This window comes from Amphimedon queenslandica, unplaced genomic scaffold, assembly GCF_000090795.2.
Source record: "Amphimedon queenslandica unplaced genomic scaffold, v1.1 AMPQUscaffold_13445, whole genome shotgun sequence".
Taxonomy (NCBI): Eukaryota; Metazoa; Porifera; class Demospongiae; order Haplosclerida; family Niphatidae; genus Amphimedon; species Amphimedon queenslandica.
In genome coordinates, this window is record NW_003546319.1 from 23,637 (window position 1) to 40,674 (window position 17,038).

At 39.0% G+C, this 17,038-nt stretch overlaps 4 protein-coding genes across 4 annotated transcripts in view; 2 read left to right on the forward strand and 2 right to left on the reverse strand.

Annotated features, from left to right (window-relative positions):
* The window catches only part of LOC109581355 (uncharacterized), an 11,031-nt gene extending 2,934 nt beyond the window's left edge, over positions 1-8,097 (reverse strand). The window contains exons 1-5 of the mRNA XM_019995411.1: positions 7,925-8,097; positions 5,139-5,241; positions 2,908-3,271; positions 1,031-1,125; positions 705-767 (exon numbers count right to left, since the gene is read on the reverse strand). Coding sequence (XP_019850970.1) covers positions 705-767; positions 1,031-1,125; positions 2,908-3,271; positions 5,139-5,241; positions 7,925-8,063 — 764 coding nt within the window. The 5' untranslated portion in view covers positions 8,064-8,097. The remainder of the gene's footprint in view (positions 1-704; positions 768-1,030; positions 1,126-2,907; positions 3,272-5,138; positions 5,242-7,924) is intronic.
* Positions 8,098-8,115: 18 nt separating this feature from the next.
* Positions 8,116-11,358, forward strand: LOC100632619 (general vesicular transport factor p115-like). Its single transcript, XM_003385872.3, has 2 exons — positions 8,116-8,471; positions 8,709-11,358. Exons 1-2 carry the CDS (start codon positions 8,150-8,152, stop codon positions 11,138-11,140), a joined length of 2,754 nt encoding a protein of 917 aa, XP_003385920.3. The 5' UTR covers positions 8,116-8,149; the 3' UTR covers positions 11,141-11,358.
* Positions 11,359-11,476: 118 nt separating this feature from the next.
* On the forward strand, positions 11,477-15,419 carry LOC100632746 (zinc metalloproteinase nas-14-like). Its single transcript, XM_019995410.1, has 9 exons — positions 11,477-11,694; positions 11,746-11,925; positions 11,988-12,108; positions 12,375-12,550; positions 12,888-13,271; positions 13,352-13,507; positions 13,970-14,122; positions 14,340-14,501; positions 14,747-15,419. The coding sequence occupies exons 1-9, from the start codon at positions 11,583-11,585 to the stop codon at positions 15,253-15,255; spliced, it is 1,953 nt and encodes a 650-aa protein (XP_019850969.1). The 5' UTR covers positions 11,477-11,582; the 3' UTR covers positions 15,256-15,419.
* LOC105312437 (ribosomal RNA-processing protein 14-C-like) lies at positions 15,401-16,527 on the reverse strand. Its single transcript, XM_011405089.2, has one exon. It carries the CDS (start codon positions 16,478-16,480, stop codon positions 15,494-15,496), a length of 987 nt encoding a protein of 328 aa, XP_011403391.1. The 5' UTR covers positions 16,481-16,527; the 3' UTR covers positions 15,401-15,493.
* Positions 16,528-17,038: the final 511 nt, after the last annotated feature.

Here is a 17,038-nt window from a genome sequence, read left to right on the forward strand (position 1 = left end):
ATGCACATGCATGTACATGTATGTTCGTACATGTACATGTACATGATAAATTTCAGCTAAAACAGGGCCCATGCGTGTACATGTACATGTACATGTATAGGCTGGTTCAATTCAGACAGTCATGAGTCATTGTATCAGAAAAAATCAGGAAAAAATCAGGAATCAATCTCACTTTTTGAGCATGGACTTATACATATGCATGTACATAAATTTTACAGAAATTACATGTACTGTACATGTAGCAAAATTTTTTCAGATGGCTACAAATAAAAAATATTAATCGGAACCAGATTTTTGAGCAAATTTTAAAATTCATAAAAAATCGAACTTTGATCGGAATGAGCTTAAACTTTCTACGCAACATACATGTACATGTACATGTACATATGTATCAGAAAAAATATTAAAAATTGAGAATTCTCCCCTTTTCAATTGTGGTGAAATTCGGCTAACATCCCTATACTATATAGTACAGAAATTTTGACTCGATTTTTGAGCAACTTAAAAATTCATAAAAAATCCAATTTTAAAAATTTCTAAACAACACACATTTAAGTACACATGTAATATGTATCAGCTGAGCACTATGCCAAAATCCTGTAGGAAACCCTGCATGAACATGTGTAAATGTGTTTATCTAACATACAAGTATGGATTTTAAAAGATAATGATAAAGTGTATGTACATGTACATGCATTTCTTACTTTTGCAAATGTTGAATTATTTGGTTTATGACATTAGGAGGAACATCATCTAATCCATCAGCACTAAACAAAATAAAATAAAATAAAATACTATAAACACTATTATTAAAACAATTAGGCTATAATGTAAAATAATGTCCTCAGATTGTTTCCATTACATCACCATTACATTAAAAGAGTTTTAGAGGTACATGTAATTCTTTTAATCTTCAAAGCTCAAATGCAATGAAGATTCATTCACCATGTACATGTACATGTACATGATATTAACTTGTACACATTAACTGCATGAAGTATGCAATGTACATTGTATTTAGTTCATTTACATGTATTTATCAAGCATAAATCCAACAGAGGCTGCAGCACTGTTTTGTCTTCTTCCACCAATAGCACTGGCTAATGTCCTGGTAGGCTTCTTAGCCTGAACAAAGAGAGAGAGGGAGGGAGGAGAGAGAGGGAGAGAGAGAGAGAGAGAGAGAGAGAGAGAGCTGCATGTAAATTTCCTATGTTCAATAGCCAATGAAGACAGTATTATTATCATACATGTACTGTATGTACATGTACATGTATATTTTACTCACGTAGTAGTTTATTTTAATTTGATTATCCCAGGTCATTAGTACTATACACACAAGTACATGTACATGTACAAATAAGTACAAAATAGAGAGAGAGTGAGGGGGAGACAGAGACAGTGGGGTGATAAGGTGTACAACTATAAGCTACACGTATAATGCTATTTGATATTGAGTGGGTGGTTCAAGTACAAGTGCAGTATCAGTAATTTTACTAAAATGCCAATAAAGACTATAGTTGGTATAATTAGACAGACTTGAAGTTTAAGTATACACAAACAATCTACATATATGATACCAAGTTATGTGCATGTGTAGAAATGTCGAATTAAGGGACTTGTAAATATTGCACAAATGAAGATGTACATACTACACTGTAGAGTGAGCAGATGTACACAACAGGAAGAAAACAATTACCGCATACCATGTACATGTACATGTAGTTGATAAATTTGGAAAGGGGAAATTTCGGCCAATTTGGCATTTTGATAATCACCTGCGAAATGAAACCCATTGCCTTTTTCGAACCACTACATGCTCAATGGCAACCAAGTTTGCCAAATACAGCTTACTAATCTTATCTAAAATCTTGCAAATACCCAAAGTTTTACAACTCCAAATTATATATCATGAAACTACTGTATGTAAAATGTAGTGTACATGTACATACACATGTACAAAATAAAGGTACATACATGTACATGTAATACGGCTGAAGAAAAACAAGATTGAGACACACAATGTGACTATTAAGAGAAGAATGCATTATACAAATTACTGTACTACATGTACATGTTACTCAGCAAAAGTTGGCACGTTTTGCTTGTCAAGTTTACTATGCTTGCATGCGGTTCATCATTTTCATAGCAACATGCTAGTTGTAAACATTATATTCATGCTCAGTTACCACAATCTCAGGTAAAAGTAACTTGTGTAAATTCAAACTCCATGGGCCAGGGTGCCTTATTATCTACAAGTACATGTACATGCATGTGTGTATTAATTATCATGTTTTATTGAGTTCACCAAAGCAGTTTAGTCTAGTTCAGGATAATGTACATTTGGCAACTGGCACTAGTGCTATACAGTCAGTTAGTTCACAAGTCCAAAGGATCAACAGTACATGATGACGCATATCAATTAGTGTCTGGAGACTATTAGATCACAACAAACATATTATGTTACATGTGATCATCACGATAAAAAATGAGCGTGCATACATTACAGTAGACATAGGCATGCATGTAGATGCAGTACACTTGTACAGTGCATGTAGCTAGTAGACATGTTTTGGGGAGACAGGCTCAGACAGTGACATATGCAAATGAATTGATGAGTATTGAGATTATCAGTAATTAAAAAATAATTATGCATCATTAAAGATTAATTGATTATTGATTACTGTTTGTGATTCACACACAAAGCCTTCACTATTATTGTCACTCTCCCCCGCCTCACCTCTCCCTCACACGTACACGTAGCTCTCTCCCTCCCTCCCTCACTCCCTCTCCCTGACTCCCTCTCGCTCTCCCTCCCTCCCTCTCGCTCTCTCGCTCTCCCCCTCTCTCCCTTTCCCTCTCTCCTTCCCTCTCCCTCCCTCCCTCCCTCTCCCCCCCTCTCTCTTTTACCTCTAAAATTCTTCTCTGTTTAGACTGACTAAGTGAGCTAGCAGTACAAGTTGTATTACTGATAGTCGGAGGAAGACTTTCAGAAAGATCCATTTTCTTTAGCAAAGGTTTCTCCTCCTCTTCTTCTCTCCTTTCCTCGGCTTCCCTAAGACCAGGGCTCTTAATCTTTCGCGGCTTATTTGAAGAAGGATGCGTCTTCCAGAAAAGAACAGGTACAAACTTATAGTCATTTAAATTAGGCGAGGTTTGAGTCACGTCGTCACTCGTGTCTTCCTGAAGGACGAATTGAGTGAAGCTGATATTCTTTCTACGCCTTCTCCTACTGTTGACACATGACTGACAGGAATGGAATATATTATTAGCACTAGAAGGAGGGAGAGAAAGAGTATAGTCTGTGATGAGTCTGATGAATGTTACTAAAATATTAACACAATAATAACATACATATACATGTAGGTACATCTACACTGTATATACATGTATGTGTGAATATCAAATTTTAAACCACACACAAGGCCTTTTGACACAGGCAAAAGAAAGATTATAGTCTATGATGACTGTTATTATTAACACAATAATAATGTGTATACACATGTACATGTATGTGTGAATATCAAATTTCAAACCACACATACAGTAAGGCTAGCAAAAGTAATGTGCATTAAGTGATGCACATTAATCAGTTCACACATAAGGCTGGCAAAAGTAATATGCATTGATGTAGATGTACATTAATCAGTTTCACAGTGGAGTGGTTTCATGGCATATATCAGTCTCACTTCCCCTCTAGAGGTGGACTGATGTGAAACGATGCAGTGAGATCAATGTACAATGCATGTACAGTACATGTACAGTACATGTACATGTACATGTACATGTACATTGTACGTTCTATGCCTGCATTCCTAATTCTATAACTATTCATGATAATATATTTCCCACAGTGCATATTATTGATATTATTGATTTGTAACATGTACAATGTGTATTTAAATTAACTTCGTGTGTGATTCATGTACCTCCACTATATATCTGATACAATATGAGTACCAGATGTTCATTTACTCCTCTCTAATTCCCTTTGTCTGTACATGTACACAATGCAAATACATCAACACGTGATTCATGTACACATGCATGTACTGGTATGTGATTTAAGTGTAAAGCTATAGCCCTTTTAGCTTACAGTTTAACATTTCTCCCACTTGTCCTCCAAAAAGGACTATACATCTATTATGTAATACGCACAATACATGTACATGCACTAATTAGGAGCTTTGTACATGTACACGTACATGCATGTATGCGTGCGTGTGTGTGTGTGCACGCGGCTCTTTCGGGCACGTGGCTGTTTGGTGCATGAGGTTGTTCTAAGCGTGCATGTCTTGTACATGTACTACACACGAATGCCTCTCTGTGTATGCAATTATAAATGATCAATTGTCTCATGTTCTTTCTCACTCTTTCTCTTCCCCCCCACATTACAAGTTTACTACAGTATCCAGTATATATTACACTTTTAAAGGTCTTTTCTCATTCCCGCAAAATTTTTGAAGCGCTTTGATGTGTTTTGTCGGACGAGCTGAAATAATCCTGGCATTGATCTTGTTTGCGCTAGCAGTTAAATTATTTGTGTCTTGTTGCCATTTGGTTTACAATGTACATGCATACATGCATGTACATGTACAGTATGTTTTATAGGCATGTACATGCATACATGAGGATTATGCACATGTGCTGAACTGGTAGATGTGATCCATAGACAATAAGGCTAGGTGTATACACCTAAAACACATACCAGCTAGTATACATGCATACATATACATGTACATGAATCGCGTGCAAATACACGGAAATGGAGAGGAGTAAAATGCATCAACACCTGGTCATACTACATGTACATACATATCATAGGCACATGTGCAGTAGATGTAACACACAAAACTTAAATATCGTTGTACATGTGTACAATCAATTATGTAAATGCACTTGTAGCAAATATCATGAGAAATGAGGCAAATACGATTTAATTATGAAATCAGGAAAGCAAGCATAGAACATGTAATGTACTGCAGTGTACATGAATGAGCATATACTGTACATGGTGAATGTGATGTAAGATGGCCTATCTTGGTAATAGTAAATGGACCAGAAAAAAAATGTCACGTACATGTACCATATGTATGTATATTATGTTCCTAGAACAACAAAATGTGTTGTTAGTGATTTACTTCTGTCTCTTGCCATAAGATGGTAATGGTCTTTCGGGTAGAGGAGACAGTCTGACTGAACTGGTTACATCTGATACTGTCATCACAGGAAAACTATCATATGCTGGAGAGGAGGGAGAGAGGGGGAGGGAGAGAGGGAGAGAGAGAGAGAGAGAGAGAGAGAGGGGGGGAGGGGGAGAGAGAGAGAGGGGGGGAGAAAGAGAGGGGGGGAGGGAGAGAGAGAGAGGGGGGAGGGGGAGAGAGAGAGAGAGAGAGAAGGGGGGGAGAGGAGAGAGAGAGAAGAAAAGAGAAAGGAAGAATAAGAGAGTTAAGGTGTGAATAATTTATGCTCATAATTATCATCTCCACATCCTAAAAGTGTGCACATGTACCACTTCAGTACATTACCTCATCTTTCCTAACTTTAATCACCCCACATTTACATTACATGTGCAATTCATGTAGCATTACTAGTGATTTTATTTGTTATCATTAATAGGCGTATTTTATTAAGTACCATTATATCATCCTGGGGATGTAGTCTAGACCATACAGCACATGTACATGTAAAAGAGACGGAAATTTAACACCTAAGGCACACATGAACGCAAAATGATTGCAAGCTAAGATTATACACAACGCATACTAAAGTATAATAGCGTAGCTAGCGTAAAATGAACATGTACATGTATACAACTGTAAGTATATGTACATGTATGTGAAATACACATACATGTACATGTACGTGCATGTACATGTATATTTCTGAGAAATGATTGCTGCCAAAATTGTACATAATTAGTCAAATATGATGTAAGGTGCAATCGTGCATGTACAGGTACATTCAGTAGAGGAGAGAGTGGAGCTAATTCAGTGTAAATGTATGCAATTACCTTACAATTAATTTGAAATTAGTACCGACACTACATGTATTGCAATAAAATATGGACAATGTGCAATCTACATGTAAATTTAATGTACATCTTACATGTACATGCATGTACATATATCCAGATACATGTACAGTACGCTCAGCTATAACTTTACTTTTTCACTCGTGTAAATACACGATACAGGTGCTACGCGTGTACCTTGCACTAGTGTGCATTGAGTGTATAGAGAAGATGCACTAGTGTCATGTACGAAAAGTAAAGCTATAGCTGAGCGGTACTGTATGTCTTATCTGTGCAATGATACAGTTCCATACATGAAAGGTAATCGAACACTTGATAGTTAACAAACAATGATACATAAATGGAATAGGTGATTATTAACAATTATTAACAATTATACTAAACATGTACTACAGACTACAGTACATGTACATGTACATGTACGCGTACGTGTAACAATTATGATATCATGTTGCACACATGAGGGAGAGAGAGAGAGAAAATATTAATAATCAGTAGAGTTGGAGGTGAAGTGATATTAGAGGTCAAGATATTACTATACTTCTGCATGTACATGACGTAAGCTAGGCTGCAAGTTTTTCTATGTGAATGCATGTACATGTACATGCATAGTGACAACACATGACTGTGATGTACATGTGTGAACTACAAATTAGCAATCTTCAGAGTCTAAACATCATTCATTACATGTACATGCACCTTTACATGAACAAATAGTAAATAAATCAACATGATGAATGCACACTAGAAGCACATGTACAATCGTGTTAGGTTTATTTGTATTGTCTTTGACCTATAGACAATACATGTAAACCACTTCCTTGGATTGTGCTAGAGATGAAGAATGTGTCAAATACCAAGGGGTCTTAAAAACAATGACTGATGCTTAAACATACAAGAAAAACTAACATTCAACAGAGCATTCTAACAGACTAGCACATATTACAGAACAGTCCAGATTATTCCAAGACTAACTGATACATTAGATAATAATTATTTAGGTATAACATTGATTATAAAGGCACAGTCATTCTATAGGTAGAAAGAGCAAAGTTCTCAAAACCACAATAAAGAAGGAAATGCTACAGTATCAATAATTGTTACACAAGTGTAATATATCATGTAGAGGTTGAGAGGTGCAAAAAAGGACATAAAACAGACACCAAAGGGAGAGAGTAACAGAAACCACAGCCTGTACAAGCACTAATTAATTACTGGCACAAGTGAGCTTGCAAAACTGATAGAGCGATAGTAATCTCCTGTCCCCCTTTCACTTATTAGGAAGGAAGAAGACTTAGACGCTTAATAAAGTATACACACACACCCACACACTTCAACTCCTATCGATGACCTAATATAGTCATTTTGAATAAGCGTGTAAATTAAAGTACATGTACGACTGTAATTGGATGCATGGGCTGTAGCGATGGAGAGAATTACTATAATTTTAATTTTTAAGTTGAATTTGGTCAATTTGTGTCCCTACAATGTCATTGTATATGTACAATGTACATGTAACAAATGGCAGGTTGCCAAATGACAATGAAATTACTAAATCTAAGCCACCCAAAAATTACCTCCCATGCATTATGTGTACTTATACACGTATGTGCTTAAAAATAAACAATTATTATTAAATTTTGTCAAATTAAAAACCAATTAAAAGAGTGGTGACATTTGATCAACATCATAAATACAATTGCACATTGTGTCCTACTGCTAATTATGGTGCTATATCGAGTCATTTAGGGATTTGTGGTACAGTGAGACTACAAACCACAAAACAAGACATGGTGTCTTTCTCGTGTACATCAGCTTGTCAAAAGATTAAAAGAGGAAAAGGTCTACATATATACATGTTTTGTTTATTATTAGTATCGCTATTTAAATTACCCTCGGCCTCTGGCCACTTTTCTGCCGTTGGCTTTTGATCCGTGTAGACGGATGGGAGGTCTCTTTCTCTCTCTATTACCGGGGACTGCCAGCAGGAGGGATGCTGACACAATGGTCCACAAGCACTTCTGCCGGCCATTTTGTAACGTTGTAGTCATGGCAACGTCGCTCGTTCGCGCATGCGCAGAAAATAATTAATTCCCCACGTTCGGACAAAGAAACAAAATGGCGTCCATCCTCAAGTCTGTTTTCGGGCCCTCTACGGCCGGAGCAGAGTCTAAACCCTCTGGAGCAGAGACAGTTCAAAAACTAAGCAACAGAGTATCTAGTTCTGTCAATTTGGACGACAGGAGGGACGCCCTGAGGGCTATAAAGGGCATGTCTCGTCAATATAGGCGGGAGGTTGGTAATATTTGCCTTCCATTGCTGTTCCAGGCCATTAGGAATGATATTAGTGATGGGGAATGCGTGGGATATGCTGTGGAGTCTATATTGAATGTACTATCATCGGATGAAGGAGAAGAAAGGACAGATGAGCTTCTATTAGGTATGTCATTGATAGTATATAATAATTTTAAATATTATCGATATAATAAAACAGCTAGAAATGGTTTTGTTGAATTAATTTTACTTAATTTATTCGGCCATTTTGAGGGTTAATTTTACACTTAATTTTTAACCCTTAACTGTATAATGAGGTTATAATTGAAATCCTGTTCATGCATCAAAATTAATGATAATCATTTTCTGATATCAACAGTCTAATATATTTTCATACATGTAGGTGTCGATTATGCCGAGCAAATACTCAAAGACCCGGAGAACCTCGTCCTCCTCCTTCGCCTACTTGAAGAATTCGACTTTCAAGTACGTCACCCGACTGTCCGCCTATTAACGTCCCTCCTCTGCCTAAAGATGGTTGATATCCAGGAAGCCGTCCTCTCTTCTCCGATGGGAATCTCTAAAATAATGGACCTACTTTCGGCTAAACAGGAGGTCATACGTAACGATGCCATACTCTTGCTGTCTTATCTCACTCGCTCTAACAGTCAAATACAGAAGATTGTAGCTTTTGAGAGTGCCTTTGAACGCCTCATGTTGATAATAAGTGACGAAGGCTACAGTGATGGGAGTATCATAGTTGAAGATTGTATCACTGTCATGCAGAATCTTTTACGTGGCAATTCTTCCAATCAAGCTTTCTATCGAGAGGCAAACCAGGTTCAATCCCTCGTTCCTTTCTTCGATTTCAAACTGTCCTCGAGTTTGAAATGGAGTAATCAAAAAACGTCCAATGTCCTCGCCATGTTGTTACTCGTTCGTTGTCTCGTTGCTCCTAGTAATTCTCAGCAGAACGTCTCCGCCTGTCAGAAAGTGATGCACCAGTGTCGTCTACTTGAGTTTCTGTGTATGTTCATGTTTGCCAGTGGAGTACCTACTGCAGTACTAGTTGAGAGTATCAATACTGTCGCTGAGGTTGTGAGAGGCAATTTCGTTAATCAGCAGTTTTTCGATACAGTTGAGACTCCCTCTACCCCACCTCGCTCTGGCATACTCACCATATTAATGTGTATGGTTAACGAGAAACAGCCATTGCCACTACGACTGGCCGCACTCTACTGCTTCCAAAGCTATCTGTATAAGAATGAAGTCGGACAGAGCAAGGTAATAAATACGCTTTTGCCTTCTTCGACAGAAACGACAGTCTCAGCAGGCCAGGTCTTATGTGCTGGGATATTTGGTAATGATTCTCTTTCCATATGGATGACAGCTATGAGTCTAGCAGCTGCTTTAAACTCATCCCAGAAGCCACAGCTGCTTCGTGTCCAGCTCTCCATGCAAGGGAAAGGCCAGGTCACTCTATTGCAGCAGTGCTCTGATGTCCTGGTCAATATGCCTGACCTGAAACCACTGAGTCGTGTTGGGCTACTAGTCTTACTGTGTACATGGCTTACCGACTGCACAGCTGCTGTTACCTCATTTCTGGATAACCCAGTTAACATCCCTTACCTGACTGGTATGATAGAGCATCACTATAACAATGACACTGACCAGATAATAGGTGGCCTTTGTGCTACACTTATTGGTATCTGCCTAGTGTATAATGATGGTAGTTCTTCTGGGTACTCGCCTGAAACGCTACGAGAAATAATCACAAGGCGTATCAATCAAGACAGTTTTACGCAGTCTTTCACTCAACTCTCGTCCACAGAGTTTTTTATTCAAGCTAGTAAGCAGCCTCAGATTCAGGCGGGGAGCGTGAATCAGATATTCTTTGATTATCCTTTCACTGTCCTCTTTAGACAAGTCTCCAATGCCATACAGAGAGCTTTGGATCCTTCCATAGAGACGAATGGTGGGGCAGAGGGCGTGCCCACTAGCAGCCAGAATCATCTCATATCCCAATCACAGCTCAGTGCTAGTTTTGAAGAGCACTCCTCCGTCGTACAGCAGTACAAGGACTTACTCCAAGAGCAAGATAGACAGATCATAGAGCTAAGGAACAAATGCCAGGAGTTGGAGAGAGGAAGGAATGGCAATGATACTCAATCACTTCTTAGCAACAGCGCTCCTGGTACGAATGGGGAACTAAACAAGGAACTGGTGTCTCTGAGAGAGGCTAGTCTCTCTCATTCGAGACTGCAGGAGTCCTTGAGACAAGAGTTAGGACAGAAAAATGCAGAATTGGAAAGGATGAGAGAGAAATGCGAAGCACTTCAGCTGCAGTTGAGTCAGCAATCTAGCTCGGAAGATGTATCAAGGTTAAGGCAGGAGGTTGAGCAGTTGAGGTCTGATAACGAAGCACTCCTAACTGAAAAGACTTATCTCGATACGCAACTCAACCAACAGCTGACCCTCTCAGCGATTGCCCCACCCATTTCAAGCAACGAGGGGGAAACTCAGGAAAAACTCCGACAGTTATCAGAGAAGAACCTAGGACTTGAGAACGAGAGGAAAAACCTCCTGACTCGATTAGCTGAATACGAGGCTAGGCTAACGGATTATGGGTCTCTTGAGGTCAAAATAAAAGAATTGGTGAGCAAGAACGAATCATTAGAGAAAGAGCAAGAAGACCTTCTCGTCCTTTTAGCAGACAACGACTCTAAACTAAGGAAATACAGAGAGATGTTGAAGAACAACAACATACCACTATCAGCGAGTGATGATGATGACGATGATGATGATGATGACGATAGCGATGATGAAGATATTTGATATTTTGTTAGTCAGCTACTTCAATATTATTGGTTTTCTCTTGTTTGTAATTTTACGATAGTTCTCGATTTCTCTCTTCCTCTGCATTTTTTGTTTGTGTGGAGTCTAATTGGTTGTTGTTATATTTTCTCCCACTCTCTCTATTGTCTGTACATAAAATATTGTGTCTATACAAGCTCAATTGCACTTTAAGTGTGTATTTTATTGCCCACACTGTCGCTTGAGTTCAAAGATGACGTGATAAAGAAGACAGCAAAGTACCGTTGCCTTTTATGGTGCGGCGCTGCGACTTCCTATCGCTCCGGTTGGTCTCGCCGGTAGAGTATAAAACAGGAGGAGAGTTGCAGCTCCATCACAGTTCTCGTGCTTAAGTTGCAGCAATAAGAGAGAGACTTATAAAGAAAATATCTTTTCATTTATACTAAGTCTAAGAGAAAGCGGAATGAAGGCTTCTTTTGGCGCAGTAGTTATTTTATCAGCAGCAATGATCCTGCTCCAGCTGAGCAATGTGGCAAAGGCTGAGACGGAGCTAGAGATAAACATAAACGACACCAGTAAGTGGCTTATCTGTTCATGAGATCCACTTTATAAATTGTCTTCCATAGATTCGAGCCTTCTTGAAGGAGACATCAAGCTCCTGCCTGGACAAGAGGTACTCCTTGAGCACAGCAGAGACGCAATCTCTGATAAACGCATCCTTGGAGTGGCTAATCTAGTCGTCAACCATTCATACTACCTCTGGCCCCAGGGCAGAGTCCCTTATATAATTGACAGCTCCCTTGCAGGTAAGCATTTGCAATCATGCACACTAGCCTGTCAATGATCTTCTCTCATCTCCTTTGCTTAGGTGACTCGAATGCTGTGAATCGCATCAATGAAGCTATCTGGGAGTATGGAAACAAGTCCTGCATTCGCATTATACCAAGGACCAACGAAGCTGACTATGTCATATTCAAAAAACTTGATGGGTAAGGAATTTGTGCACTGCATAAATCAGTACTTTAATTTGCATTAATTGCTTGTATGCATGCATCCAGTTATGATAGCTGATATTTTTGGCTATATTTTACTGCACACCATAGCAACCTGGAGTAATCATATTACACAGTCTGCCATGACTGGTGATGGCGTAATTCTATTTAACCAAATTAATATCATCAAAGGAATTGCAATGTTCATATATGCTCATATGGTATTCCATCTCTAATACTCCCCCTCCCTCTCTTCCTCTTAGCTGCTGGTCTTACATTGGGCGTATACACGGGCCACAGGAGATATCAATTGGCCAAAACTGTGCTCACAAAGGTATCATTATACACGAGCTGTTCCATGCTCTCGGCCGCTGGCACGAACAAAGCAGACCTGACAGGGACCAATACGTTAACATTCACACGGAAAATATCAGAGCTGGTAAGGGAAAGAGGAAGAGGAAGAGAGAGAGGAAGAGAGAGAGAAAGAGTTGTTGAAACCTCATGACCCGCATTTGTAGGATTTATATTTTATTAACCTCAAACCTCATTCTCACAATTATTTCACCCTCATTCTCAGAACTATTTCACTTCCCATTGTCTCATGCTTACTCTTCACTCCTCAAGCGCATGATACACTACACACACTACACAAAACAGACCCACCCTTCCTTAACGTAAACCCTCCATGCATTCCTAGCACGCTCCTATAGTAAAGGAAACATATCATGCATTACACTATTAAGCATGTGATTTATTATTTGCCTGTTTAATTTCAGGGACCGAGAGCAACTTTGAGAAAGTTGATGTCTCCTTCATCATAACGCTCCAAGGGATCCCTTACGATTATAGATCCATCATGCACTACAGCTCTTATGCTTTTACGAAAAACGGACAGCGTACCATCACATCCAAGGACCCCAATGTACCCAGTAGTGATCTAGGCCAGAGAAATGGGTTGACAGATAGCGACGTTCGTCATGTCAACACGCAGTACAAGTGTTCTGGTACTGGAGGCTCATGGGGACCATGGGGCAGCTGGTCGACCTGCACAAGGACCTGTAATACTGGCACACAGACAAGGACTAGGACCTGTAATGGCGGCGACGATTGCGAGGGAGATAGCACTGAAACAAGGAATTGTAGTACCCAGTCTTGTCCAGGTAAATAACATTGATTGATTCAAGTTGAAATTTATGTCCTATTGTACCTCTTTTTTATCTCTCTCTCTCTTTCTCTCCAGTTGTTGCTACATGGTCTGATTGGAATGCCTGGAGTGGTTGCTCTGCCACATGTGGTGGGGGTAGACAGTCAAGGACCCGTACCTGTCAGAATGGTAACAGTTGCTCCGGATCCAACATTGAGTACAGGGACTGTAATACACAGAGCTGCCCTGGACGTAAGTATAATAAAAATAAAAATAAAATATAATAAATGTAATTTGATACTGATTGACGATGATGATGATGATGATTAATTATCTGTAGTTCACAGTTGTGTGTATGCCCTTTAACAGCTTATGTAGTTTTTTGATGCTATCATTAGAGTGCCATTGAGTCCCTATCAACAATTATTACAATAGTTATTAGTAGACGTACACTCTTACTACCTTACTAGGCGTAAAGGGAGTAATTGCTTTTAGTGTAAATTAATGTAGTCACCGTGTGATGTTGCATGTTTGGTTATAACTTCACAACTTGCCACTTCCTTTGTTATCGGCTCATCCAATGGCCACAAAGCTTCAAAAAGCAATATTAAATGTATTATTTCTTTTGTTATATTTGCTATTGTGTGTGTCTACATTTCTCAAGCCTTTGCCAAATTACAACTCACCTCTCTCTCTCTCTCTCTCTCTCTATAGCTGTTACATGGGGTGAGTGGGGTAGCTGGGGTACCTGTAGCTCTACCTGTCGTGGTGGCATTAGATCAAGGACCAGGCGCTGTCTGAATGGTGACTCTTGTCAAGGAGTTAATGTACAGTACGGGGCATGTAACACAGACACACCTTGTGAACGTAAGTATAGAAGCAAATGATTGTGTATGTGGCTGTAATAATGTATTTAAAAATTAATGTATCTACTGTAAATGGGAATAATGCCAAGTGTATGTTGAATTAAATAAAGTTGACGTTTCCTTATGAAGTCTTAGTAGAACATACTGATAGAATAAACACTCTTGGATGTTGCTTGACCTGACTTCCTCTCTCTTTCTCTCCCTCTCTCTCTCATTAGCTGATCCTAATAGCGGTGCTTGGGGCGAATGGACATCTTGTTCAGCTAGTTGTGGAACTGGCCAAAGAACCAGATCAAGGAATTGCGGTCACTCTGATACGAGCAAGTGTCAAACTGAAACCGAAGATTGTAATAGGCAAGACTGTCCCAATCCACTAAGAGGTAGGTAGCATATGCAAAAGTTTGAAAAAAATACCATGTACTATATCATAGTCCGTACATTTTCTGATACATTTTCTTGTTTATGTATCAAGTTTGCAATAAAATTGGAATTTTTAGAAGTTTTACAAAGAGCATGTACATGTACACATGCAATCAATCGTACACATACATTACATTTTCTAATGGATCAAGTCCAAATGCTACCACTACTTATTGAAATAACTTACTAATTTTTCTATTTCTAGGTTTAAAAAGTTTGGGTTGCTACTCAGTCCCAGCTGTGACGACAGAATTGAAACTATTGGAAAACCTCACCCCAGACCTCTCTGACAGTGCCATCACTCGCGAAAAAGCAGTTGAGAAATGCGGTATGGGTGCCCTCCAGTACCACTACAAAGCCTTCAGTGTCACACTCGGATTTTGCATTTCCGGCTCTAATAGGACGGAAGCCTACACTCAGTTCGAAGGATACTTCTGTAGAGATGGGAAAGGCGGAAATTTTGATCAATTCTTGTTCATGGACGTTTACGAAATAGAACAGCCCCAGGCATATTCAGACGCTCTCCAAGAAGTCCTTTACTCATCCACAATAGTGAGGCCTTCGTCCACTGTATCTACGCATACCGCCACTTACAATGTTGAGGCTACCAATAAGCCTCCAGAATCATTCCCAAGCTCATCATTTATTGCAGTTCCCAGCATCGTGTCTCTCTGCGTGGCTTTGCTGGCTGTACTTGCAATTGTTTTCTTTTAAAGCTAATGCATAAACAGTTTAACTTTCATCTCTGCTGTAGCTTCCATTACTGCTGTTGACTTTTATTTATTACGTAATGTATATATATATGATCATGTTGTTCTTGTGTTTGCCTTATTTATTTATTGCCATTATTGTCGATGTTGTTATTACATTTTAGTGGATTATGTTTCAATTTCATTATCATTATTATAAAAATTAATATTACTATTGTTATTTTTACGAAAAGTTGCTATACTCACGAGCGTAAGACAACTTTCTTCATTCCTTTGGGCCTCTTTTTCTTGCTATTTTTAGCTTTTTTGGCGTCGATCCTTTCTTTAATGTGCTTCTGTCTTTTAGCTTGCTTCTTCTCCTTAACCTCTTTCTGACTCTCGAGTCTCTCTTTCCATTTCTTTTGACTCTTTTCCTTTAACTTCTTTTCCTTTTTCAGTGTCTTCTCCAAGAGCTGTGAGTCAGTTTTCTCCTTGACTCCCTGAGCTTTCATCATTGCTTGTCGCCATTTTATCTTTTCCTTTAACTCTTTCCCTTTCTCTGGGTCTGTCTCAGTTAGATCACAGAGTTTCCTTTCTCTCTCCTTCGCTTTAACGAGCAATTGCTCAGTGCTTTCCTTCTTTCGTTTCTTTTTCTGTCTCGGCTCGTTTGAGCTTTCTAGATTACGAAATTCGAATTTATTAAATAATACTTGACCAGACTCAGTTTCAGTTTTAGGCGGTTTTAAAGTCTGTGATATACTCTTACGATCCTCAACCTTGCCCTCCTTATCTTTCTTTTTCTTTTTAACCTTTTTATCGCTTTCCTTCCCCTTTCCCTTCTTCGTTTTTGTCGCCGGCTCTTTCATTTTTCTCTTGAACTGGCAATCTTTAATTTTAAGACTCAGCCTCTCCCTCAGCTCCGATAATGGGACGCTCTCAATACTCTCCAAGTTGAGTTTCAGCGAAGACTCTGAGACTTCGTTTGATTCTCCTTCGTCTTTTTCTGTCTCCATCTTTTCTTCTTCCATCTCTCTCTTGATTTCTTCCACCGTCTTTCTCTCCGATGGGTCCAATCTCGACTTCTTTGCTTTTATTAAAGATTCTTTGCTGATTTCTTTCCTCTTTTTCGTCTTGTGAAAGTATTTGTTCGACTGAATGAACTCCTCCTCTTTGCATAAGTAATAATTTGGAGGTATGAGGTCTATCATTGAAGAGAAAAGAGAAGAATATTGCTCTAGTCTAGCCTCCATTTTGTACACGTGGTAGCACGTGGGTGTGTTGAAGGGCGGGGCTTAACTGCCCTCTTCACGTGCAGACACGTGGGTTAGTTTAGGGAGTGGCTTGCCGGGACCACGCCTATTAGAAACGGTGAAATTGGGTGAATCACAAAGATGATAGAGATTACTTGTAACGACAGATTGGGAAAGAAAGTCCGAGTAAAGTGCAAGTATCCTTGGTGCAGTATGGATTTGTGTGTTATGGTCTGTTAAAATTTTTATGTGATAGACTAGTTGTTCAAAATTATTTGTGAATTATTCTTTGACATAATAAAAACTCTACTAGTCCTGATGATACCATTGGAGACCTGAAGAAGCTGATAGCAGCTCAGACTGGTACCAGATGGGATAAGATTGTACTTAAAAAATGGTGAGTATCTCGTATAGTGACTTATTTTGGCGGCGAGAAACCGAAATTAAATCGGTAGGGTAGTCGGTTAAATTTTGGTATATCTTACCAGCCATTAGTATTTGGCAATTGGCAATATCCGGAAATTTTACAACTCTCCAACTACTGATCTATCTTACTAT

Coding starts and splice junctions, on each gene's coding strand:
- LOC100632619 (XM_003385872.3), top strand. CDS start 8,150: ATGGCGTCCATCCTCAAGTCTGTTTTCGGGCCCTCTACGGCCGGAGCA. Junction 8,472..8,708: donor GACAGATGAGCTTCTATTAG/GTATGTCATTGA, acceptor TCATACATGTAG/GTGTCGATTATGCCGAGCAA.
- LOC100632746 (XM_019995410.1), top strand. CDS start 11,583: ATGAAGGCTTCTTTTGGCGCAGTAGTTATTTTATCAGCAGCAATGATC. Junction 13,272..13,351: donor TAGTACCCAGTCTTGTCCAG/GTAAATAACATT, acceptor CTTTCTCTCCAG/TTGTTGCTACATGGTCTGAT. Junction 14,502..14,746: donor CTGTCCCAATCCACTAAGAG/GTAGGTAGCATA, acceptor TTCTATTTCTAG/GTTTAAAAAGTTTGGGTTGC.
- LOC105312437 (XM_011405089.2), bottom strand. CDS start 16,480: ATGGAGGCTAGACTAGAGCAATATTCTTCTCTTTTCTCTTCAATGATA.